Below are 25,200 nucleotides of genomic sequence, written 5' to 3'. Positions count from 1 at the left end.
ATTGTATTGTTTGCTTGATGTACAATCCGGGAAAGGGAACCCCAACTCCAGCAGGTCATTTTGCTCCTCCAACATATCCATTTGAGGTGTTGCAGATCGATTATATTCACATGGAACGATGCAACAACCTCAAATATGTTCTGGTGGTAGTATGTGCTTTTTCTAGATGGGTAGAAGCCTACCCTCTGAAGGACAATACTGCTTTATCAACTGCCAAAATACTTTTGAAAGAATTCTTCCCTAGGTTTGGTTTGCCGCACATTGTCTGGAGTGACAATGGGAGCGAATTTGTGGGTCAAGTCATGCAAAAAGTTTGTGCAGGTCTTGGCATAAAACAGAAGTTCCACGCGGCGAATCACCCACAGTCGGCTGGTTTAGTAGAATGCTACAATGGAACCTTGAAGCTCAAAATTGCTAAGGTGCAAGCTAGCACAGGACTTAATTGGCCTGATGCTTTACCATTGGCTTTTCTGTCCATCAGAACAGCAGTACACTCTCGTTTGGGGCTTAGCCCTTACGAAGTGATATTTGGTCGCCCAGCTAATGTATGGGGAGTTCCTCGCCCTAAGAAATACTCAGACTTGCCATACCCGATGTTGATTGACTACTTGCATGACCTTACAACTAAATTGCGTGTTCTTCATCAACAGGTTCAGAGTGCTCTACCAGAGGCTTCCACAGAACCAGGTCATTCCATCCGACCAGGTGACTGGGTCTGCACGAAAAATTTCCAACGACAGAGAAATTTGGAGCCCCGATGGAGAGAGCCACGCCTGGTTCTTTTGACCACAAGAACAGCAGTTAAAGTCGAAGGAAAGAAAAACTGGGTGCATGCCGTGCACTGCAAGAAAGTGCCTTTGCCTTTGCCTTTCGATCAATGGGTCCGTAGAGGCATCAGTGACTCTGAAAGTGAGAAAGTTCCGCAATTTGTACCATTCAGTGATGCGCGTCTAATTGGAACACTTTCTGAGAAAGAGGACGACGACATCCTTCAAGAAGCAATACCATCGCATCGACGCTTAAACACGAGAAATCCAGGAACATTGTTTCAAAACCAGACTGCCTCTGGACAGGAACGCTATAATTTGAGACCAAGACCAAAGAACTTGTAACTTTCTCTCCTATGTAGTACTCTATCCCGGTTGCAGGGTCACGGTAGGAGTCTTAGTCACGACCTGAGTAAGTGGCAATAGGCCTGCAGGACCTCACAGTGTCATAGGACGGTAGATAATCGTGACTACAGTGATTGAGGAAGATTGCCGTGAGCATCCACTTAGAAAGATGGAGGCTACATTAAATAAAAGAGAAAGTAAAAATGTACAGAATAATTGTAAAGAAATATGTAGTCATTGTAGTATTGCTCTATGCGTCATTATATTGTCGTGTATTCTTTTGGCATCTGTAAACTGGATCATTATTACTCTGCAGCAAAAAGTTGTCTCTTCTCCTACCTCTACATCTCCTTCTACTATCTCTCCGCACCTATTCCACACTCTTCCCCAGCATGAACTCATTAGAAGAACTGAATACTTTAACAATTCCTTCGTCCAGTTATTACATCAACATCAGTTAGTGATCAATACAACTGACTGTTGGGTGTGTGGACTCATACCACATACGGTAGAAAAAGGAATGCCATATTTAGTTCTTCCATTATCCTATGAAGGTTCCGCTTGGGCTTATTTTGTCATTTTCAATAATGCATATCAAAGCAAAATTAAACAACCTGTCAGTTCACATAGTGTTGGTTCAGATTTCAGTCATAGTTTATTGATAAAGGGAATGGTAGCTATGGCTAAAATCATGGAAAAAAGTGAAGCTTCCATAGATGAAAGAAAAGCATATACCAATTGGAACATAACTAATTACATTTCCAGCCTCAATGATAAGGTTGAGCAAGGAAAATCTCCTCCGATACGGGTCATACCCCAACAAGGAAATTTCTGTCTGCAAATAAATGGAAGAACTCCAAACACCGGACAAAGAGAAAGTTTATGTTCCCATACATATGTTTATTCAGCCCTGAATTCACCGCCATTAGTACCATCTCAAGGTACATACTTCGTTTGCCACGATAGGGCTTATACATGGTTGCCAGCTGATTTTTCTGGTACTTGTTATATAGCCTTTCTTCTTCCCCCTACATACACCGCACCTGCGAACCATCATAAAAATAGATATGGCAGAGGGATTGTGGATTCGAAAGACACAGCAGGACAAGAGGGAGGAGATTTCCTCAAAGGATTTCTTCCCTTCTGGGGTCCAATGGCCAACAGCAGAAATATAAGGCAATTGGTTCGTGTCGTAGAAACCACCATAGACATCACTGTAGGAGCTTTAAGTAACATTACAGCTGAACTACAGGCTGATCGTCTTATGACCTTGCAGAACCGTGTTGCCTTAGACTTTGTTCTTGCGGACCGTAGTGGAGTATGCAAATTGATCGGATCAAGTTGCTGTATTTTCATACCTAATGACGCTCCGACAGTATACCAAGCTATCTCTAAGTTACACATAATCTCCGAGTCGATTCATCAGGACGAAGGAGATTGGTCCTTTTCAGAGTGGTTTTGGGGATTACTGTCCAAATGGGGTTGGAAGGTATTGACATTCTTTGGAGTAATTTTAGCTTTTATATTCTCTTGTTGCCTTTGTATGCACTGCGGTCCTGCCGTCTGCAACCTATGTACTACTGCATGTATTCCCAAACCCAAGTCACAAAGAACAGAGAATATCAAAATGATGGTACAGCAACAGCTTGATGACCTCATGGCCATAGACATCGACTCAGATTAACATGAGTTTGTGTATCTTGCCTGAGTTCTGGCAAAAGGAGGGTCTGAGGAAATTCGATTTTTAATACGATCGTATCGACCCGCCATTTTGTGGCCCGCCGCCATTTTATGTTGCCTTCACTCAGGCAGCACAGCGAACGAAGTCCATTCTGCCTTTTCTGCTTATTCTGCAACATGGTGTTCAAAACAGTCTTCTGCCTCTATCTTTACAAGGCTGGTATTAAGGTCTGACCGAGTACACTAATCCCTGTCTGGTTTTCTAATCCTTGTTTCAACTATCTGTAGGCTCACACTATTCTCCGCCGATCTTATCTTATCGTCTGGCCTTCGCTGTCCTTTGCTAGTATTCTCTCATTTCACAACTGTTTTCCAAACGCACACAAACTTATCGCACCACATGCAACTTCGTTGTGGATCGGTTAATGAATTAGTTCAAGGGAGGGGTGACAAACACAGCTGGAGGGGAGGCAACCTTAAGTCACTTGATACTTTGTTCTGTCTTGTTTTCCGACATTTCTATTGACTCTGTTCTATCTTTACATCATTCTTACTGGCTCCTTTCTATGTGTTCTGGGAGTGTATGTAGTTAATAAATGTTTTTATACGGTATATAAGATTGTGCGCCACAAAGTAAAGTGGCAGTCTCCTGAGAACATACCTTGTGTACTTCTTGGACAACTGTACTAGCTGCAGCTAATAAAATCTGATCTTTTACGCCTGACAGAGTGTCCCGTGTCTCTGTTAGTTGAGGCAGGTGAATCCAAGGAGATTTTAGGCGTACCCTGCGCCGCCAGGCCCAAAAGGTTCTGGTTCTTCAGGGCGCACCATACGAGTGGTTGGTGTAGCTAACCAGTATCTGACAAATCCAATCACTGACCCAGTACAGGTTGAAATTGGGAATTTCCAAGGCCTACATAGGTTTGTTGTGCGTGATTCAAGTCCAGTATCCTTACTGGGAAGGGACTTACTATGTAAGACTAAATGTTCAATTACCTGTTCCAACGATGGAATAGAGGTCCAGACGAACAGTGATGATGAAGGAGATGAGGGTCAGTTCATAGAAGGAGGAGAGATGAATGAAGATTACCCTCTAATTACTTTATTCCCAGTGTTCACTCTAATCGACTTACCTGCTGACTTACAAGGGTCTGTAACAGAGAGAGTGTGGGATTTGACAGGAAAAGAGGTCGGATTAATTAAAGGGGTTGAACCAGTCAAGGTGCAAATAAGACCAAATGCAGTGTTCCCACAAGTACCACAGTATCACATGACTCAGGATATACTCATTGAAGTGACACAGATAATTGCAGATTTTCTCAGACAGGGAGTTTTGAAAGAAGTTTTGAGCAGTCCGTGTAACTCAACTATTATGGGATTAAAGAAGCCCTGTGGGAAGGTTCGAATTGTGCAGGATTTGAGAAAAATAAATGAAATTGTGATAAAATGTTGCCCTGTGGTACCTAACCCAGCGGTAATAATGTTCCAAGTTCCTTGTGATGCTGAATGGTTTACCGTAGTAGACCTATCACAGGCATTTTTCTCAATACCTCTTCATGAAGATAGCCAATTTTTTTTCAGTTTCAAATTCCTGGATAAGGTGTACAGTTGGTGCAGAATTCCTCAGGGGTTTTCTGAGTCACCATCCATCTTCAATCAGATATTGAAGAAAGATCTGGAACCTCTTGTGCTGCCTTTTAATTCAACTCTTGTGCAGTACATCGATGATTTGTTAATTGCATCCAAAACCAGAGACAGCTGTAAATACGATACCATCGCATTGTTGAATCATTTGGGAAAGAATGGGCATAAGGTGTCACCTAAGAAGTTGCAATATTGCCAGAAAGAAGTGAAATATTTGGGGCATCTAATTGAGAAAGGGTCCCGAAGAATATCAAAAGAAAGAATAACAGCTGTTTTACAGATGAATCCCCCAACAACAAAGAGAGATTTCAGGATGTTTTTGGGAATGGTGGGTTACTGCCGCCAGTGGATACCCAACTTCTCAATCATCGCAAAACCCTTAATAAAATTAACAGGAAAGGATGTAAAAGATGAACCATACACGATCACTTTGACAAAAGAAGAGCTTGAGTCATTCTTAGAGCTGAAGGAATGCATGTGCAGGGCACCAGCATTAGGAATGCCCAATTATGAGAAACCTTTTCTGTTGTTTTGTCATGAACGTGATGCTTGTTCTTTGTCTGTTTTAACACAGGTCCACGGAGATGCAAATCGCCCCGTAGCATATTTTTCAGCTACTTTAGACCTTGTCGCAGCAGCCTTACCGGGTTGTTTGCGAGCAGTCGCAGCAGTTGGTCAAAGCCTTTCACAATGTGAGGGCATAGTCATGGGATACCCTTTGACAGTATTGGTCCCACATTCTGTTGAAATCCTGTTGACGAGAACTAAAACACAACACATGACAAATGCACGACTTACCAAATATGAGTCAATTATTTTGGGGTCACCAAATGTTACACTAAAAAGATGCACAGTGCTGAACCCGGCAACTCTACTTCCCAATGAGAATACAGAAATCAAAGATGGGGAAGAATTTGAGCATGGTTGTCTAGAGGTGACTGAGCTCTGTACCAAACCTCGCCCAGACATACAGGATACCCAGTTAAAAGAAAACGACTGCATTATGTTCGTGGATGGGTCCTGTTTAAGAGATTCAACAGGAACATCGAGAGCTGGTTACGCAGTATGTACTATATCTGGCATAGTCGAGGCCTCTTGGCTTGAAAAAGTGTTTTCTGCACAGGTGGCAGAATTAATAGCTCTCACAAAAGCCTGCCATGCTGCTGTGAATTTGAAAGTTACAATCTATACTGACAGCAGATATGGATTTGGAATTGTACATGATTTTGGTCAACTCTGGTCGCAGAGGGGTTTTATGACTTCCTCTGCTTCACCAGTGAAAAATGGAGAACAAATAAGAGATTTGTTACATGCGATTCAGTTACCTCTTGAGATTGCCGTGGTAAAGTGCAGTGCTCACACCAGATCACAAGATTTTGTGTCAATGGGGAATGGTTACACAGATCAAGTTGCAAGGTTTTGTGCATTGAACTGTATATCATTTAAAGAGCAGTGGGAATTACTACCACAACCTGAAAACGACACAACCTTAAGTCTAGCATTACGAGTGGTTGATACCTTAGATGAATTAAAGACATTACAAAATCGTGCTAGCAAAGAAGAAAAACGTTCCTGGCAGAAAATGCAGTGTGTACAAAGAGCAGATGATATATGGGTCTCAGACAAAGGAAAGTTGGTTTTACCAAATAGTCTTCTGTCACAATTTGCCCGATTATATCATGGGCAAGCACATTTAGGAAGAGACGCCATGATCAGATCTTTTAAAATCGATTGGTTTAATCCAAAATTTAGACATGCCGCAGAAATTACTTGTCACAGGTGCATCATCTGTCAGCAGATGAATGCTGGAAAAGGAACAGTGGTACCTTTGAGCCACATTGGAAGAGCTGGAGGTCCATTTAACAAAATGCAAATGGATTTCATTGAAATGCCTGTTTGTGGAGGATTGAAGTACGTGTTGGTAATTGTGTGTGTTTTCAGTCATTGGATTGAGGCATACCCTACACGTAGGAATGACAGTCTCACAGTTGCAAAACTACTACTCAGAGAGTTAATACCAAGATTCGGGTTTCCGGTTTCTATAGAATCAGATAGGGGAAGACACTTCAACAATGAGGTGATCAAGCTTCTGTGTGCAGCACTTAACATCGAGCAGAAGTTGCACTGTAGCTATCGCCCTGAAGCATCAGGACTAGTTGAACGGATGAATGGTACCTTAAAATCAAGAATAGCGAAAATGTGTGCAGCAACAAACATGAAGTGGCCAGATGCATTACCGCTAGTACTGATGTCCATGAGAAACACACCAGATAAGAAAACGGGACTGTCCCCCCATGAAATCCTCATGGGTAGAGCAATGAGGTTGCCAGCGGTACCTGCAAATGCACTAGTGAATATTACAGATGATATGGTGTTGGATTACTGCAAAGGTTTGGCTGACGTGATTCGCTCTTTCTCTCACCATGTGGAAGCTAACACATTGCCACCAATCGGCGAACCAGGACATTCTTTGCAAGCTGGCGACTGGGTGGTTGTCAAGAAGCACGTGAGGAAATCGTGTCTTGAACCACGTTGGAAGGGGCCATATCAAGTAATACTGACTACCACTACTGCTGTGAAGTGTGCCGGAATTCCCAACTGGATACATGCCAGTCACACTAAGAGGGTAACGTGTCCTGTCAAAGAGGAACTTGAAGAATCCGGTACAGCAACTTCAGGAGGAGAGGTCTCAGAGACAGAGATCAGTCAAGAAAGATCTGAGACTGCAGGTAAGCCCACTGAGGACAGCCTTGTTCCTCAAGCTGACAGTGAGATCGAAAGAGGTGACAGAGTGCCTATCTCAGTTGAGGCAGCAGGAGAACTAAGACAAGGAGAGGTTCTCCCAGAAGCAGACGAATACAATTCCGAGCCTGAATACAATATAGAACCGGAAGACGGCAGAGAAGGAGAAATCGTAGATTCAAACCGAAACGGATCAGAGTCTTCTGAACCAGTTGCAAGTCCGTCAAGAGAAAACAACATATCACAAGAGGAGGGTGCTGTTCAGCGTCCTGAAGGAAAACACCAAAACAAGACACACAGAGGAGATAACTGGCCAGACAAGCCGCAACTTAGAATAAGAGAAATAGCAAACTAAACAATAATAGAAGAAAGTGATACCTCACAGGCAGATGATGTAAGTGAAGGAGAGCAGCAAGGTGAACGAAGATTAAAAAGATAGAGGATAGCAAACCGAAGATACACAGGTCCTGAATGGGCATATGCTACAACTTCTGAATGGCAACAAGAATTCCTAGCATTCTGCTTTGATCGAGAAGTACCAGGCCAATACTATGGTACCTGAAGGTAAACTACGAAAGAAAGCCTTTGATAAAATTTCAAACGTGAAAACTGAAAAGAAAAAGACTTTATAAAATTACCGGAAAGAGACATTAAACCTGGATTTGACATCAAGAAACCGAATTACGACAAGCTGCTAACCTGAATTGACGAAAAGGGTCCTGGAGTGAGTGAAGACGCTGTAAATACGCAGAAAGAGTTTGCCATCTTGAGTTGATTGTTGATCTGCTATTCTGATTCTATACAAACATGGCTTATAGTAGTAAAGGAAGTAAGGTGTGTGGTTGGTTAGGACTTATGGTAGGTGTTGTATGTGCAATAATGATTGTAGGAGTGATTGTAGGAATGCCGTGGAAAGAGAGAGAAACTATTAATGCAACTTCGAAACCTGAGACTACTACTACAATCAATCAATCAATCAATCAGTCATTTGTAAAGCGCGCTACTCACCCGGAGGGTCTCAAGGCGCTGGGGGTGGGGGGGACCACTACTGCTCGAACAGCCAGGTCTTGAGTTGCTTCCTGAAGGAGAGGTGGTCTTGGGTCAGACGGAGGTGGATGGGGAGGGAGTTCCAAGTCTTGGCTGCCAGGTAGGAGAAGGATCTTCCTCCCGCGGTGGCTTTCCTGATGCGTGGAACGGCGGCGAGGGCGCGGCTGATCGATCGTAGCTGGCGGTTGGGAGTGTAGAAGGTCAGGCGGTTGTTGAGGTACCTGGGGCCCATGTCGTGGAGGGCCTTGTGTGCGTGGGTGAGGAGACGGAACGTGATTCTCTTGCTGACGGGGAGCCAGTGCAGGTCTCTCAGGTGTCCGGAGATGTGGCTGTTTCGAGGGATGTTGAGGATGAGGCGTGCGGAGGCGTTCTGGATGTGTTGGAGTCTTTTCTGTAGTTTGGCCGTGGTTCCGGTGTAAAGGGTGTTTCCGTAGTCCAGTCGACTGGTGACGAGTGCCTGGGTGACCGTCTTCCTGGTTTCGGTGGGGATCCATCGGAAGATCTTTCGGAGCATGCGTAGGATGTTGAAGCATGATGATGAAACAGCGTTGACTTGTCTGGTCATCGAGAGGGAGGAGTCCAGGATGAAGCCCAGGTTGCGTGCGTGGTCCGTTGGTTTGGGTGCGCTGCCCAGTGCAGGGGGCCACCAGGAGTCGTCCCAGGCAGAGGGTGATGATCCCAGGATGAGGACTTCCGTCTTGTCTGCGTTCAGCTTCAGGCGGCTATTCATCATCCACTCGGCTACGTCTTTCATCCCTTCGTGCAGATTGGTTCTGGCGGTGGATGGGTCGTTGGTGAGGGAGAGGATCAGCTGGGTGTCGTCGGCGTAGGAGATGATGTTGAGGTTGTGTTGGCGTGTGATGGCTGCGAGGGGGCTCATGTAGACGTTGAATAGGGTGGGGCTGAGTGATGATCCTTGCGGTACGCCGCAGATGACTTTGGTGGCCTCGGAACTGAACGGGGGGAGGCGGACTCTCTGGGTTCTTCCGGTGAGGAATGGGATGATCCACTCTAGTGCCTTCTCTTGGATTCCGATGTTGCTGAGGCGTTGCACTAGGGTGTGGTGGCAGACAGTGTCGAACGCTGCGGAGAGGTCCAGGAGGATGAGTGCCGCTGTTTCCCCGTTGTCGAGCAGGGCTCGGATGTCGTCAGTGGCTGCGATGAGGGCGGTCTCGGTGCTGTGGTTGGCACGGAAGCCGGGCTGCGAGTGGTCGAGGGATCCGTTAGTCTCGAGGAAGGCGGCTAGCTGTCTGTTGATGGTCTTCTCGATGACTTTGGCAGGGAACGGGAGGAGTGAGATGGGGCGGTAGTTCTTGAGGTCGGTGGGGTCGGCTGCGGGTTTCTTCAGGAGGGCGCTGAGTTCGGCATGCTTCCAGCTCTCTGGGAAGGTGGCGGTGTTGAAGGAGCAGTTAATGATGTCCCGGAGATGGGCTGCGATGATGCAGTCGGCCTTGTTGAAGACGTGGTGGGGGCATGGGTCGGTCGGAGATCCGGAATGGATGGTGTTCATTGTGTGGATAGTGTCTTCGGTGCTGACCGGGGTCCAGGCGCGGAGGGTGGTGTTGGGGGGCGTTGGTTTGGTGGTTGGGTACGTGGTCTGTGCGCCGAAGCTGTTGTGTATGTCGGCTATCTTGCGGTGAAAGAACGAGGCGAGTGAGTCGCAGAGGTCTTGTGAGGGCGTGATGTCGTTGTTTCCGGCGCTGGGGTTGGAGATCTCTTTGACGATGTTGAAGAGTTCCTTGCTGTTGTGTGCGTTGTTGTCTAGTCGTTCTTTGAATGCTGTCTTCTTGGTGGTGCGGATCAGCTGGTGGTGTTTGCGGGAGGCGTGCTTGAGGGCGGTCATGTTGTCTGTAGTTGGGTTTTTTCGCCAGGTTTTCTCGAGGGTGCGGCAGTTCTTCTTGGAGTTCTTTTTTTAACTTTCAGAGTCACTTTAATGGATGCAAAAGCGTTACAGCAAAGAAAACCTGAACTTGTCACAAGTTCTCTCGCTGGGAGGGGAAGAAAAATAAAAAAATGCATTCAAGACAAAGAAAGATGTAAAAGCAACTTCAGGAGTCTGGAATGGTTGGCGAACTGAGCCTAACTGGACTCTTCACCAAGGGTGTGCTTATCGAACAGGTACTCTGCCATGCCATTGCTAGGAGCACCCATTCTGCGCAGGTTTGTCACGTGGTCGCCCAGCTCCTTAATGGACTTCACTTGTTCTTCCAGATAATGGGTCTCTAGAAAGTCGCACAAATGAGGATCATTGCGATCGGTGGACAGCTTGTGCAGATCCAGAAGTGACTGGTTCACGCTCTTTTCCAGCTGCAGGGCACCCTCCATGGCCTCTAGACCACTTCCCCACTCGTCCCGTTCTGGCTTCTTAACTTCCTGAAGGAAGATACGCCCACCCCGCTGGTTCTGCAGCCTCATCAGTTTCTCTGCATGTTCACGCTCCTCGTGAGACTGGTGCAAGAAGAACTTGGCAAAGTTCTTCAGGGCAACGTCATCGCGATCAAAGTATTTTGACATAGACAAGTAAACATAGGAGGCGTAAAGCTCGAGGTTGATCTGGCGGTTGATGGCTGCTTCACAGTCCTGGTGGTAGTTTTGCCTCACCTGGGAGCTCATGGTGTTTAGGAGAGATTAGACGGATCTTAGGAGATCCCGGAGTTCTAAACAGCCTTTACGATAAGTCTTGCGAGAGGTAGGCCTGGAATGTACCAATAACACGGGGAGGTGGGCTGGAGTCAGGAGAACTAGGCCTTGGAGAGGATGCCGATACTGGCTTCCTGGGCTGCGTCCTCGACCTTGGGAATCTAACGGCCCTCCCTGGCCAGAAAAAATGCACTTGGGGCGTTTGCAGGCAGAGAGCTCCGTCCAAACACTGTTGGAGCAGGAGCACTCAGTCTGCTTGGCAACTAGCGACCTACAACCAACTATCGTCCCGTCTTCTTGGAGTTCTTGAGGTCGCTGTTGAACCAGGGGGCTTTCTTGTTGTTGGGTCTGGTGGGATGGCTTTTCAGCGGTGCGAGGTGGTCGGCGCAGTTGGTGATCCACTGTGTGAGGTTGTTGGCTGCTTGGTTGGGGTCCGTTGAGCTGCCGGGGGGGTTCAGGCTCAGTGATGTGGAGAGCTGGTTGGTGGTGATCTTGTTCCAGTTTCTGCGGGGGGCCTGTTGTGGGTGGTGGTGAGTCGTGGTTCTTCTGAAGCTGAAGTGGACACAGCTGTGGTCTGTCCAGTGGAGTCCGGTGGAGTGGCTGAAGGAGATGTACTTGCTGGAGGTGAAGACTGGGTCCAGCATGTGTCCGGCGTAGTGGGTGGGGGTGTTCACCAGTTGCTTGAGTCCGAGGTTGGCGAGGTTGTCCAGCAGGGTGGTGGTGTTGTTGTCGTTGTTGTTCTCCAGGTGGAAGTTGAGGTCCCCTAGGAGGATGTATTCAGCGGAGAGGAGGGCGTGTGGGCTGATGAAGTCTGCGAGGTCTTCGCTGAATTGTGTGTGGGGTCCTGGGGTCCTGGGGGTCTGTAGATGAGGGTGCCTCTGAGTGTGGTCTTGGGGTCGGTGTGTATCTGGAAGTGAAGGTGTTCGGCGGCTGTGAGGGTGTCGTCGGAGTTGGTTGTGATGCGGATGGTGTTCTTGTGGATGATGGCGATGCCTCCTCCTGTTTGGTTGATGCGGTCCCTCCGGGTGATCTTGTATCCGTCCGGGATGGCGATGGCGATGTCGGGCGCTGAGGAGGCGTTCATCCAGGTTTCTGTGAGGAAGGCGACGTCTGGAGATGTGGTGTCGAGCAGGTTCCAGAGTTCCACGGCGTGTCTGTGGACGGAGCGGGTGTTGAGCAGGATGCACTTCAGATGGTTGCTGCTTGTGCTTGGTTTGGCGGGTGCGGTGCGGGTTTGGATGCAGGAGAACTTGCAGGATTGGCAGGTGAAGGGTCCGTGGATGCGTGTTGGGGTGGCTCGGCAGCACCCGGGGATCCGGCCGGTGTTGAGTGCGATGAGGGTGGCGGCTTCGTAGGTCCGGCGGGTAGGCTCGCAGCGGCGGGGGCCAGGGGGTTTGGCGCTGGGCGCGGTCCAGGCGCGGACCGGTGCAGATGGGCTTGCCTTTGGCGCGACTTCGGCGCGCCAGCGGCCTCCATATGAGGGGAAGAGGGAGGGAGGAGCAGCTGGGAGGTGGGAGCGGGGCGGCCAATGGGAGCAAGGGGGCAGAGCTACCGGAGTGTAGCGGCGGGAAAGAAACGGGCGGCGATGGGGTGACGCGGCGAGGCTGGAAGAAAAAGAACACAGTAAGGGCAAAAATGTAAAATGTACAGTGGAACAATACCAGGGGCACAGGCACTCGGGTACAGAAGAAAGAGCGGACACAGGCACTCGGGCACAAAACGAAGAGGACGATGGCGCTAGGTCACTGGAGGCGGGAAAAGGCAGTCAGGGCACAGGAGCACAGGGCACAGGAGCGAGAGCGGTCACACTGGAGGCTGCGTGGCGGTGAGGGGAGCGACCTGCCTGAGAACCGCTAATAAACTATCACCGTGGGAGAAATTTGAGCAAGATGCTAGACATCTGCATGAGGGGACTAATACAAAATGGGAACTTTCTACTAATGTCTTCTATCGCTTAATAAATGAGTATGTGGAAACTATGGATGCGAAAGATTGTTATGTGTGCACTAAAATTCCTTTATCTGTGCAGGAAGGAGTTACTTATCATAGCCTCCCTCTTACTTATGGGATTAGCTGTAGCTTGCTATTAACAAGACTTTATAATCAAGAGCATGTGCAATATTTCTATTCAAATCTTGATGTTGTGTTTTCTTTTGTACCTGTAATTGAATTTTTGAATAAGTTAGCTAAAGAGCATGATATTAAAATAGTTAGAGGATTCTTTGAGCCGACACTTACATTTGGAACTGCTTATGCACATCGCAATAATCTGACTTGCTTACTGTCTTCTGTAGAGAAAAGCTTTTTAGACCACACAGATGATAGGCGCAAAGCATTAAAGGAAAGGTTAGAAAAAGGCTTTGAAAAACGTACTTATGCAAATGATTATGCTTACACAGCCATTAAAACACAAGGAAAATTAGCTATAGATGCATTACACGAAGGTAGGCTATGTATATATAGGCCAAAATCTGATCAAGACAATTTATTTGTGGGTACGAGTGAATGTAGGCATGTGTTTTTGTTTCAGAGTAAATGGACCTTTATGTTTAATGGACAAGACCCAGTGATTCCTGGAATCTATTACATCTGTGGGTTAAATGCCTATTACCGTCTCCCAAAGGGATGGTATGGGAAATGTTATTTGGGAATAGTTTTCCCAAAGATATACCAGATTGACGACTTAAAACAAATACCTAAATCTTCTGAAATGCAACATACTAGACGAAATCGAGAATCAGTGGCGGCTGTCATTGGTGACATATTTGGAGCTATAATCCCATCAGTTGGGGTTATCTTGAATTCTATGAAAATTCAAAAGTTGTCTACTATTGTGGATAACATGCTGACAAATTTTACAGGAGCAATACTTCTGATGGATACTGAACTTGCTGCAGAAAGAGCTATGACTCTTCAAAATCGGCTTGCTTTAGACATTCTTTTAGCAAAGAGTGGAGGTGTGTGCAAAATGCTTAATGAACGTCATTGCTGTTCATTCATACCTGATAACAGTAAGAAAATTAGAAGCATGCTTACTAACCTTACTAGAGATAGTACAGATTTGAAGGATTTAAAAGAACCTGGAGTTTGGGAGAAATTTGGAAAGGGAATTGCCCGAGTGGGAAGCCGGTTTACCAACATTTGGAATGGGGTACTTGCAAAAATTATGATAGGTCTATTAATTGTTTTGATTTGTCTATTAGGATTATGGGGGGGCATGCAAAATTAATGACAAAATTAAAAGAAACTTGTCAAAAAGAGCCAGACAAAATGAAGAAAGTGAAAGAGAGAAAATGTTCAATGAAATATGGGAAAGCTCACATAAAGGGCAAGATGTTGAAATGCGTATTATGCACAAGGTGAAAAATTAAAAGTGAAAGATTGTGTGATGACGAGCATCATCAGAGGAGGGACTGAGAGAGCGTAGTTTAAATATTATATATTATAGACGTGAAATGCTTACGTTTAACAATGCAGCATTAATAATTAATAATTGAAATGTATTAATAAACGTGGAGAATTATTCACCTGTGTAAACTAATGTCGACTAGAAGAAATAATCATTTTATAATTTTGTGCATCATTACGTTTAAAACCGCATTCATTAGAACTCGTACATCTTAAGTTAGCATGAGTCGCGAATTAGCTGTGTAACTCTCATATTAAAGCGTATTTTTCTGTTTCTCCAGTGTGCTGACTTGCAAAAGACCATGACCCAGCGATTGTTCTTTTCTGTACTTAATCGTAACATTATGAGATTCTCCCATTCGCATGCTAGTTGCTTTTTAGTATGGATTATGAAGCTTCGAAACAAACATGGACACTTTCAAGGACAATAAAGCGAGGAGAAGAGAACTCTTGACCCGAGACGTGTGCCAAAGTGGTGAAGTAACCCCGGATATGCCACCTACGAAAAACGTCAATTATGAAGACCAATTGGGATTTGAGTAGATATCGAGAAATGGCAAATGCATTACTTAATGTATAATTTGATTGGTTACCAATAGTGGGGTGTAGTGACTGACCAATAGAATCTTGGGGGAATGTATCACACAAAAGGGGATAAAAACCCATGACACGAGAGACGAGAGGCATTAGGTAGGGAATGATATTGATTGCATCCAGAAACTCTGTCACTCTATTCAGTGACTTGAGACTTAGATAACCATCCTTGTCCATAGACTGCCCCGTTAACTTTCCCCCTTAAGGGGAGAGTGTTCTTTGCCTTTAATTAGATAGACTGACGGTGATTCTAACTGATGTCCTGAAGACGAAGACTGATCCTGAATGCTGACCTGTCCAGAGGAGGGTAATGCTATTACTAATGAAATCTATTTTGCCTTTTCTTTCTAGGTACCAACTGCTGTGTATATTTTGAATAGAGATCTTAGTTAGATGTTTTCCAAATTGATGTTCTAAATTGTTTTACATGAAGCCCCACATGTTAATGCTAATTCTAGGTTAGATGAGGTATTCATTAGACTGACGGAACTGACGTGACTGACAAATAGCTATGCTGAACTGAGACCTTTATGAAGTATTATGTACTGTGATCTATTCTTATCGACGCATCTATCTTATGTTTCTGATCTTTGCATTATTGAAAGCTTATTGTAGTTGGCAATTTTTTGATTATGCTCTTATGCTTCTTGGTTTTGAGACTAATGCGTTTTTTATTAGATTGTAATCAATAGGGAATAAATTCACAAAATCTCTTTTAAGGTGTGGTTATTTGTGTTTGAAACTAATGATTGCGCCGAAGGTTCATTAATGGTTAATGCGAAATATATTTTGATGCTAACTTTTAACAATGTTATTGACCTATTGATTGGTTTACTGATTGGTTATCTCGTCTTACGGAGACTCATCACTGGGCCCAAAGATTCATCGACCTAAAACGAGTCCTGATGTGTATAAATTAACATAGACGGACGCGTTAACAGACTCAATACATGCCTGTATTTCAGGAACTATGTAGAGCAACGTTCATTCCAGGGAATATGGAAGAGGTGTAACAACATCATATTGTGATAGGTTGATAAATCATTAGATCAGAAAAGTGATTAAGTATTGGACAGATTAAGGAAAGTATCAAGGATTTTTTTAATTGAAAAAGAGACTACTCACACCAGAAAACCATGTTATTTTTTTTTTTTTAATTCACGTAGTAGAAAGAAGGACAAACTTTACTGCTTGTTTTGTTTTGAGGAGCAGCATTTTCCGTCCATTCGATCAGGTAAAACACATTTCACATTGTCCAAGATGGCTTCAACATTCAAAGAGTTACGAGGCAAAACTTTCAGCACTGGTCCCTTTTTTGCTTCCATTCATATTCCAAAAAGTCAAGTGCAGTTGAAAAGGCTGGTATGAAATAATTTGTCCAAAAGCGAGACAGGAGACTAAGGGGCTAATTACGAGTTTGGCAGACGGAAACATACCAAACTACCGACGAGGAGGTTGCTGCGGTGCTGCCGACATCCCTGCCAGCCCCGATACAAACTTTTGCAGAATTCCGTGGAGTGAAGTTCTGTGAGCTCCGCCCAGCCCTAATAAATAACCTCTTCATAAATTATGTCAATCATTGAAACACCAATGTGTATATATATATATATATATATATATATATATATATATATATATCTCACAACACTCGAACAGTTCCAGCTTCCGAAGGTTACCACCTAGCAATCTTAGTGGGGCTACGCTACTCCTCACATCAAAGCCAATTCCTCACAATCAACAAGGAGAGACTTGGACTCCTTCGTGCAGTGCTCTGTGGAGTTTATTGAAACTGTGTCAGCCATAGCTTTGGTCATGGATATCGGTTGTAGCACCATAAACCATACATAGAGTGAAACATGCAAGAGTTAAATTCGACTAATGCAATCAACCAGGTATAGCAAACAACGAAAGTGCTCAGCCATCATGTAGTACAAATAGTTCTTGGTAAATGGCCCAGATAGCGTCACATAATATGGCATAAAGTGAAAAGGTCTATGCCCACTCCTGGAATTGTGTCAATGTTACCAATACAAAGTAACTGAGCCAAGCTGCTACAATGCAGCAGTGTGTAATTATGTCATGCCTGATACCGAGGGGATTGAACTTGATTGAGGAGTTAGCAGTTCATTTAGGGTAGTGATTTGATGACATGTCTTATTATATCCATGTAATTCTTGTCTACTTCTTTTTGCTTTTTAAAAAAAAATTATATGATATTGTAGTTAGGATTTGTTAGAAATTGGGTCTTCAGTTGGCAGAGGTATGCACCCTGTCCAAGTAAAGACGACAACAATAGTCTAGGTAAGTAAGATACACACTAAAGGTTTACTAAAAGTTTAGTGGTTGAATGATTTTATTTCAATGTTTTGTCTCTTTCTCATGCAGGTTTCAGCTTTATCCTGCAGTGACAGATTTTTTATTTCTTGCATCTGTATTGAGAAAGGTCAGCATGTTTGTGGTATGAATATCCACCCACATGAGCTTGCATATCTCATTTTGATATTTTCATGTATTCCTGAACAGTATGTACATGTATATTTTCTATGGAATCATTAGGTATTCAGGAGCATATTTATAATGCCCTAGCTTCACCTTGCGCCTTAAAACATCATTATTTTTCACGTTAATGTGGCCAAACGAGGCCGAAATCCCCGTGCCCTATTTACAGGGTGGTGCAATGCATGCATTGTGCCTCTGTAACCCTTTGCGCTACATCATGCCTGCGCCAGGCATAATGTATGCAAAGGGGGTGTTTCCCTGTTAGGGGAGTCAGAAAAATGGCGTAATAAAATCTTTGAGATTTCCTTGTGTCATTTTTTACGGCACTTTTAACGCCTGCTCAAAAGCTTCTATTCTTTAGAATGGGACCCTATGTACTCTGTAGGATTAGCGCTAACATGTTAGTGCTACTCCTGCAGAGTACATCAATAGCGTCATGAGAAATTATGCTATTGCCCCCTACTCTGCAGTGTGGTGCGCCGTATTTTAAATACGCCACACACATGGTGGCGTTAGAGGAGTGCTAAGGGGCGCAGGGAAAGTGGCGCTGCACTCGGTGCATGACCACTTTCCATAAATCTGCCACTCAGTTTATATACATAGCAATACCAGGAACAGATTTGTGCTCCCGCCATTATGCTTAGGGATAATTCATTCCAATCACAGTGGTATTAGAAATATTTGATGAGGTCTTGTGATTTTTATGTTGATATTTTGTTCCTTTTTGTTGACTGCCCACATGGGCCAGTATGTGACATTACTAACAGGCACCCACAGGTATCCTTCCATTTTTGGTCACCCTAGCAATCCATTTAAGATTAATAATTTTATGGAGTGAGCCGTTTGAGGGACAGCTCTCTACCAAATTGTAATTTTAATGTAATTTTTTATTGTATTTCTTCAGAATCATCTTTTATTATATTTCCTTTGAGTACCTCACATATGGGTATTTGCAAATTAATGTATTCTTAAATATTCTCATGATGAGGCCTCACAGCAGGAAAAACTATTGCTTTTTTGTTATGAGACGGATGCTATGTGCGTATTTCTCTCGTTATGTGCTGCTTTATATTTTACTGTATTGGACCTATATCAAGATGGCCTCCAAATGTAGCTGCATTATGTTTCATGTCAGTGATATTTCTTAGTTCTGTAATGCCGCAATGCAGCCACATGGCTATCCATTCCACCTTAGCAACATTTTGATGTCTGCATGATTGGTTTAGAATTGTAAGACCATTTTGCATTTGGCTGAAACACTCTGCCCCAACAATTTTATGGGATTCACAATTGCTGCATTATATTTTGCTGTGTGTTATCTCAAGATGGCTGTCAAATCTAGCTGTAATATCTTCATGCCAGTATTGAGTTCTCAATTCTGTGATGCCGTAATGCAGCCATTTGGTTACTTAGTTCACATTGGCAACATGGATATTTCTGCTTCACTGGTTTAGAATTGTTACACCATTATCCAGTTGACCTAAACACTTTGCCACAACAACTTTATGTGATTCACTATGACATAATCACACACTGCTGCATTGCAGCAACTTAAGTTATGTTCATTGTGCTCGTAACATTGACAAGGGGCCAGGACTGGGCACAGAACTGTCACAATATGCCTTCTTATATGGCATCATCGGGACCATTTGCCAAGGACATTTGTACTACAGGATAATATAGAGCGTCCCTCATGGAAAGGTCCATTGTAGGAATTCAGAAATTTTGTAAAACCTTGAGGGCTAAATCCGTGAAAGAGGCTCTGACAGTCTACACAGCTAAGTCAGTTTCTATGGCCACATATGGGGCAGGTTTACGGGGCATGGTAGGCATGAGTGGGATTCAGAGGGTGGAAGATGTTTTTTTTAGAAAACGTTTAGCTGTCCCTAAGGGGTGCTCAGCCACACTGTGCCATGTTGAGCTCTCCATGCCTTGCATCGAAGATAAAATCAAAATGGCTCCCCTCTCGTTATGGAGTGCAATATGGGTGAGGGAATCCACTCCCCTGAACCATTTGATTGACACACATTGCCTGAACCTTTCCCAGGCCCTTGAGATTCCCTGGCTTGCGCTTGTTAAACTAACATTGGATTAGATAGGGATAGCTGAGCTGTTTACACCTCCTACCTTGTGCAATAGATACACTAAAGATTGTTTAAAAAATAAATATTTGGGGTTGAGTATGGCAAGGACGGAAAATGTTAATCGATCCACATCAGAGTGTCTTTATAAGCAGATATTTCCCCAGGATGTCCTGCAAGTGTATCTGACCACAGTTCGGAATCATCAACATCGGTTTGTGCTGACTAGCTTCCGCTTCAATTACACTCCGTTGATAGTAGGATATCTGGCAAGAGGCAATTCTCACTCTGAGCTTCCCCCGTCCCTGTGACGAGAAATCGACTAAAAGTTGACCATTATTTTTGTGGCAGGTTTATTCAACCCCTAGGCTCTCTTTCTCCTCCCACTCCTCAAACAATTTAATTTCACCAATATAAGCCATCGCTGTTATTTTTGCAGCAGCTTCCGTCCCATTTAGTGGGTTATGTGTTGGCAACCTTTATTTGGCACATATTAAAAATCAGAAAGGCATCTGTCTAAAGGTTGGGGGTTCTGCATGACTTTATCCTTCTGTGACAAAAGCAAATGAAGCTAATGAATTTAGTTTATGGGGATTTTAAGCTTCTTTTTATTGCATATAATTTTATATTTGAATGATTTTATTGTCCATTGTGTAACTGTAATTGATTATTGTTGTATGCACTTTAATGCGGCAGAAGTGCTTCGCATAAAGTTATTTATTGATTGATTGATATTACAAGATGGACAAGCATTTTTCATTTTCTGCTGTACCTTTTGTATATTTCACTATTTGTGTGGTTTATGGCGCCACATCTGATGTCCAAGACCAAGGCTATGGCCAAAACACATCGGTAGGAGCAGTTTCCATAAACTACTCAAAACACTGCAGGAAGGAGTCCAAGGGCCAGATGTACGTAATGTTTTGCACGGAGCAAACTGCGAAATTCACAGTTTGCGCCATACAAAACGCGCATCATGATGCACATTCCCATTTTGCGAGTCGGTAACTTGGTTACCGACTCGCAAAATGGGAATGCGACTTGCAAATAGGAAGGGGTGTCCCCCTTCCTATTTGCGATTCGCATCGCAATGCAGACTTGCTTTGTGACAGCGAACGCGGTCGCAAAGCAATCCGCAGTTAGCACCCATGTGAAGTGGGTGCTAACCCATTCGCAAAAGGGAAGGGGTCCCCATGGGACCCCTTCCCCTTTGTGAATGGGTCCCCAAAAATTTTTTCAGAGCAGGCAATGGACTACTGCCTACTCTGAAAAAATGAAACCAAATGCTTTCATTTTCTCGAGTGTATTGCAACTCGTTTTCCTTTAAGGAAAACGGGCTGCAATACAAAAAAAAAACTGCTTTATTAACAAAGCAGTCACAGACATGGTGGTCTGCTGTCTCCAGCAGGCCACCATCCCTGTGAGTGCAGGGAATCGCAATGGTGTCGCAAATTGCGACCCACCTCATTAATATTAATGAGGTGGGTCTTTGCGACCCCCTTGCGATTCGCAGATGGTGTCAGGGACTCCATTCTGCATATGGGTTTGCGAGTCGCAAATTGCGAGTCGCTCCGACTCACAATTTGCGAGTCGCAAACCCTTTACTTACTACATCTGGCCCCAAGTCTCTACTTGTTGATTGTGAGGAAATGGCTTTTGATGTGAGGGATACAGGAGCCCCACTTGGACTGCCGATACTCAGAACTGAGGTGAGATAAGGAAAAAGGCCCACGTAGGATGGAATCAAATACATATTAGAAGTGAATACAAAGGAGCCATTCAATCTTAATACACCAAGGAATTCTATGTCCACCTCTGAGTATATTCATGTATTTTCATTGAGATGTTCACCTAACTGCTATTGGTAGTTTGTTAGAAATGTGGATAATAATGATGTTTTTAATTATAGGTTTTAATTTTTGGATTTTGTAAATGTGTTTTACAGGGGCAGAGCCGTCAGGCAGGACACATAAAGCAATCTTCTCATACCGTCTAACAGTGGTAGATTATATTTTCTTTATTTAATATTTTCATAGGCCAGGCTGTACAAAAGATGTATGTTGCTATTAGTTACTAGATGTGCAAGGTGGGAGTATAGAGCGATTGGTGAACAAACGCCTACTGGGGATTAATGAATGAAGCACAGCCACAGACCTGAGTTGGATTGAAATATCGGCAACTTTCATTTGGTATATTTGTCTCTCTTCATGTAATTAGTTACGGGATTTTCAGATTAGATATGTTTAGCAATTACTTCATCAGTTGGAAAAGAATGCTATATTGGAAATTCATTGTTTTAATGTTGATTAGATTTGTCCGAGCAATACAAGTTAATGATTTTGTCTATTAAGCCACAGTCAAAAATGGTGCTGTTTTTAGTATTTGAGTATATGTCTGTCTTTTTTGTTTATTGTATTATGCAGCAATGAGTTTGCTTATATAACATGAGTATGGCAAACAAACAATGTCGTGACAAAGGCGCAGAGTACTGCCGAAACGCATTGACAATCCTTTGCCAATAAACATTTGTATTGCAGGTCCCAAGTGGAGTGCCAGGATTTCTTTATTTTTGGAAGGAATCGGATGTTGATTTGCAAAAAGTGCACAGCGCTGCACTGTGTTCTGCACCGCCTGTAGTTTGGAGCACTTAGGCAAACATGCCAGCTGGATATATATATATATATATATATATATATTTAAGTTTTCTGGAAATGTACAAAAAGTAAAGTATGCACTTATGGAAAAAACACGTCGCAGTTCACAACATTTGATGGTAGGTCAATGAAAATCATGGAAAGAATAGACTGCGAAACCCCATATGTGATTTATGTACTGGAATGTGTGTGTGGTAAAAAATATGTCAGAAGCACAGTGAACAAATTAAAATTATGTATTTTACAACATATTAGGGCAATAGGTAACCAGGATCTGACATACTCAATAGCAAAACACATATGGGAACAGCATCAGGGTAAACAGAAAGATTTAAGATACTATGGCATCCAACATATTAAAATGACAGAGGAGGAGATCGAGAACAAAAATTGAGGAGAATGGAATCCAAATGGATTATCCTAATTGGAACGGAACTGAAATGCGGTGGGGTTTGAACATGAACAAGAGCTACACAGATATTTATAGGAGATAAGAGACGGTAAATCGGTAAATCGTATTAAGAGGACAGGAGGTATTTGGAAGTAGACATGAAATTATCTAGACTACTTACTTTGAACTTTCGTGAAGAATGGATTAGACTTCAGAGATGATCATTTGAAGTCATGATGGGGCTTTATAATAAATAAGACCCTTATGGGAGAACCCCCCATAAAAACTGCAGAAATTAGTAGGTTCTTGGTTTGACTGTGTTTAATTGTTCAGATATTAGTTTAATTTGTTCTCATCTTCAAGGTACTTTACCGGGAGTCAATAACCCCATATGAAGAGAGATGTGAATATGATACATAGTGCTTAAAAACTAGTTTTAGGTGTAAATGGAATAAATCCTTGAATCTCTATAAATATGTGTTATTAAAGAACATAGGAATTGGTACTTTACCTGAATAAGGATAATTTCATGGGAAAATATTAGAGATATAGGAAATAGAAATGTAATTATATGTTGATATTACTAAGACTGGTTAACAGATGTAGAATCATACTAAGCACATATGTTGATTCAATAAGAAATTTGTATATTTAGGATAAATTTGACCTTTACTTGAGATAAACAAATCAAATTTGGGTTAGAAATTGACTACAAATGCCATTTAAGTGATATTAAATGATTATGGATTTTTATTGGTGAATGTTGGGTGATCACATAACTTAAAAACACTGACTTCACAATCAACTCTATGGCCAGTCAAAGGCTCAGGCCGAAACGCGTTGCCATATCTATTTGGATCGCACTGTGTACTTCACATGAAATAAGGAAATAAATTACCTTTCGAATTGATGAATGGTGCCGGCGTCATTCCTGCTATGAGAAGCTGGTAAATATTGCCTCTCGGATGCTTTGTAGTGATTTATGGTTATATATATATATATATACATATATATTATTTTGTAAACAAAAAAGTAGATAGATAGATAGACAGATAGAGAGATTGATTGTTTGATATTTATATAAATATAGATATTTATATATTGATATAGATATATCAATATATCTGTGTCTAGATAGATACAGTAGATAGATAGATAGATAGATAGATAGATAGATAGATAGATAGATAGATAGATAGATAGATAGATAGATAGATAGATAGATAGAAAGAAATACCTGGGTGCTTGGATTTGGACCACAGTGCCCCCCCCCCGGGACTCTCTCTGTTCTGTGTCCTGGAATGAGCACACTGAGAGCCAGCACGTCATCCAGTGCCGGGGGGGGACCACCAAGCCCTGTGGTGGCCAGACTGCATAACTGCAGGGACAAAGATACTTTGCTAGTTGTGGCTCGAGAGGCTGGCCTTCTTCAGGTTGACAATAGCCTGGTCACCATCTTCCCAGACTACACCCTGGATGTCCAGTGTACAGGGGCTTTGTTTGAGAAGGGAAAATGGACTCTCTGTGACCAGGGCCTGCAGTACATGTGGCAACGGTCTGGGTGGGGGGAGCATCTGACCAGGACACTGATAAACCTCAACAGGGTGGCAGCCTTGGAGGCCATGAGCCACCACAGTAGCCACTCCCATGAAACAACATCACATATGGCAGATGACCTCTAGTTTGTTTCCCTCTCCTGGTGTCCTTCACCTTTGCAGTTGTGTCCATGTGGGCCCTTGGAGTTGTGTACATGTATCACTTGGAGATGTTGACAGACTCTGAACCTGAGCTTGTGGTGGGGACACAGGGCACTGAACGATGCACATAATATGGTGATTGGAGCAAGTGGCGGTCTGCACCTCTATGTGGGCATACTGGATGATCACCCCCCACTGGTACCCCCTGTAATGTCCTTGCCGTGGAAGGGTTGTTGGTTTGTTGGATTTTGGGCGAATGACCATTGTCAGTGGTCCCTGGGATGTGGGAGTTGGGGACTGTTGTATAATGTTCATTGGGCATCGGAGGTTCAGGGATAGTAGAGATGCACTCATCTTGGTGGTTCGGTTGCCAGCACCTCTCTGCGTACTTGTGCTAGCTGTGAGGGCCCTCATGAGGAGCTGGCTGTGGGTCAGTAACCTGTCACGCTGTATTGTTTCTCTAACACCTAACTAAACCATTTTCACATGGAATGTTATAGGCATTCATTCTGTTCGTAAACACCTCTAGATATACTCATATTTGAGGAGGAGGGGTGTGGATTTTGCCCTAGTTCGGGAAGCACAGTTGGTGGGCATTAAGGCCTCTAGTCTGCAGCCAAGGTTAAGTGAACATGTTTATGCTGCTAGCTATTCTGCCTTTGCCAGGGGCATGCTCATTTGGATTTGGGTCAGGATCCAAAGCTGGTGCACCTAACAGAACATAGAAAAGGATGGCAGGTACATGCTTTTTCAGGGCAGGCTGGATGGTACATCATTGGAGTTTGGCAACATCTATGTCCTCATCGTCATTCAGATTGCATTTCTAGACATCTTAGCCCCAATGCTGGGCTCCAGTACACATTTGTTCTGGATATTGTGCAGGGGATATAACTGTGGCTGATATCTATCTAGACCAATCTATTCTGCCTTCTTCTTGATTCCCCAACCAGGAGAATAGCCAAACTCGTCCAGGAGTGGGTGGATCAATGGGAATTACTCAACCTTTGGAGG

The 25,200-nt window shown here is 43.7% G+C and overlaps 1 protein-coding gene across 1 annotated transcript; it reads right to left on the bottom strand.

Annotated features, from left to right (window-relative positions):
• Window positions 1–10,129: 10,129 nt before the first annotated feature.
• On the bottom strand, window positions 10,130–10,907 carry LOC138296414 (ferritin heavy chain, oocyte isoform-like). The gene has a single exon (XM_069235512.1). It carries the CDS (start codon window positions 10,836–10,838, stop codon window positions 10,305–10,307), a length of 534 nt encoding a protein of 177 aa, XP_069091613.1. The 5' UTR covers window positions 10,839–10,907; the 3' UTR covers window positions 10,130–10,304.
• Window positions 10,908–25,200: the final 14,293 nt, after the last annotated feature.

This window comes from Pleurodeles waltl, chromosome 5 (assembly GCF_031143425.1).
Source record: "Pleurodeles waltl isolate 20211129_DDA chromosome 5, aPleWal1.hap1.20221129, whole genome shotgun sequence".
Lineage (NCBI taxonomy): Eukaryota > Metazoa > Chordata > Amphibia > Caudata > Salamandridae > Pleurodeles > Pleurodeles waltl.
The sequence above is the reverse complement of the archived record's forward strand: the minus strand, read 5'-3'. Positions and strand labels throughout refer to the sequence as shown.

What these genes read in the sequence shown, in the direction of transcription:
- LOC138296414 (XM_069235512.1), bottom strand. Translation starts at nt 10,838, where the DNA reads ATGAGCTCCCAGGTGAGGCAAAACTACCACCAGGACTGTGAAGCAGCC.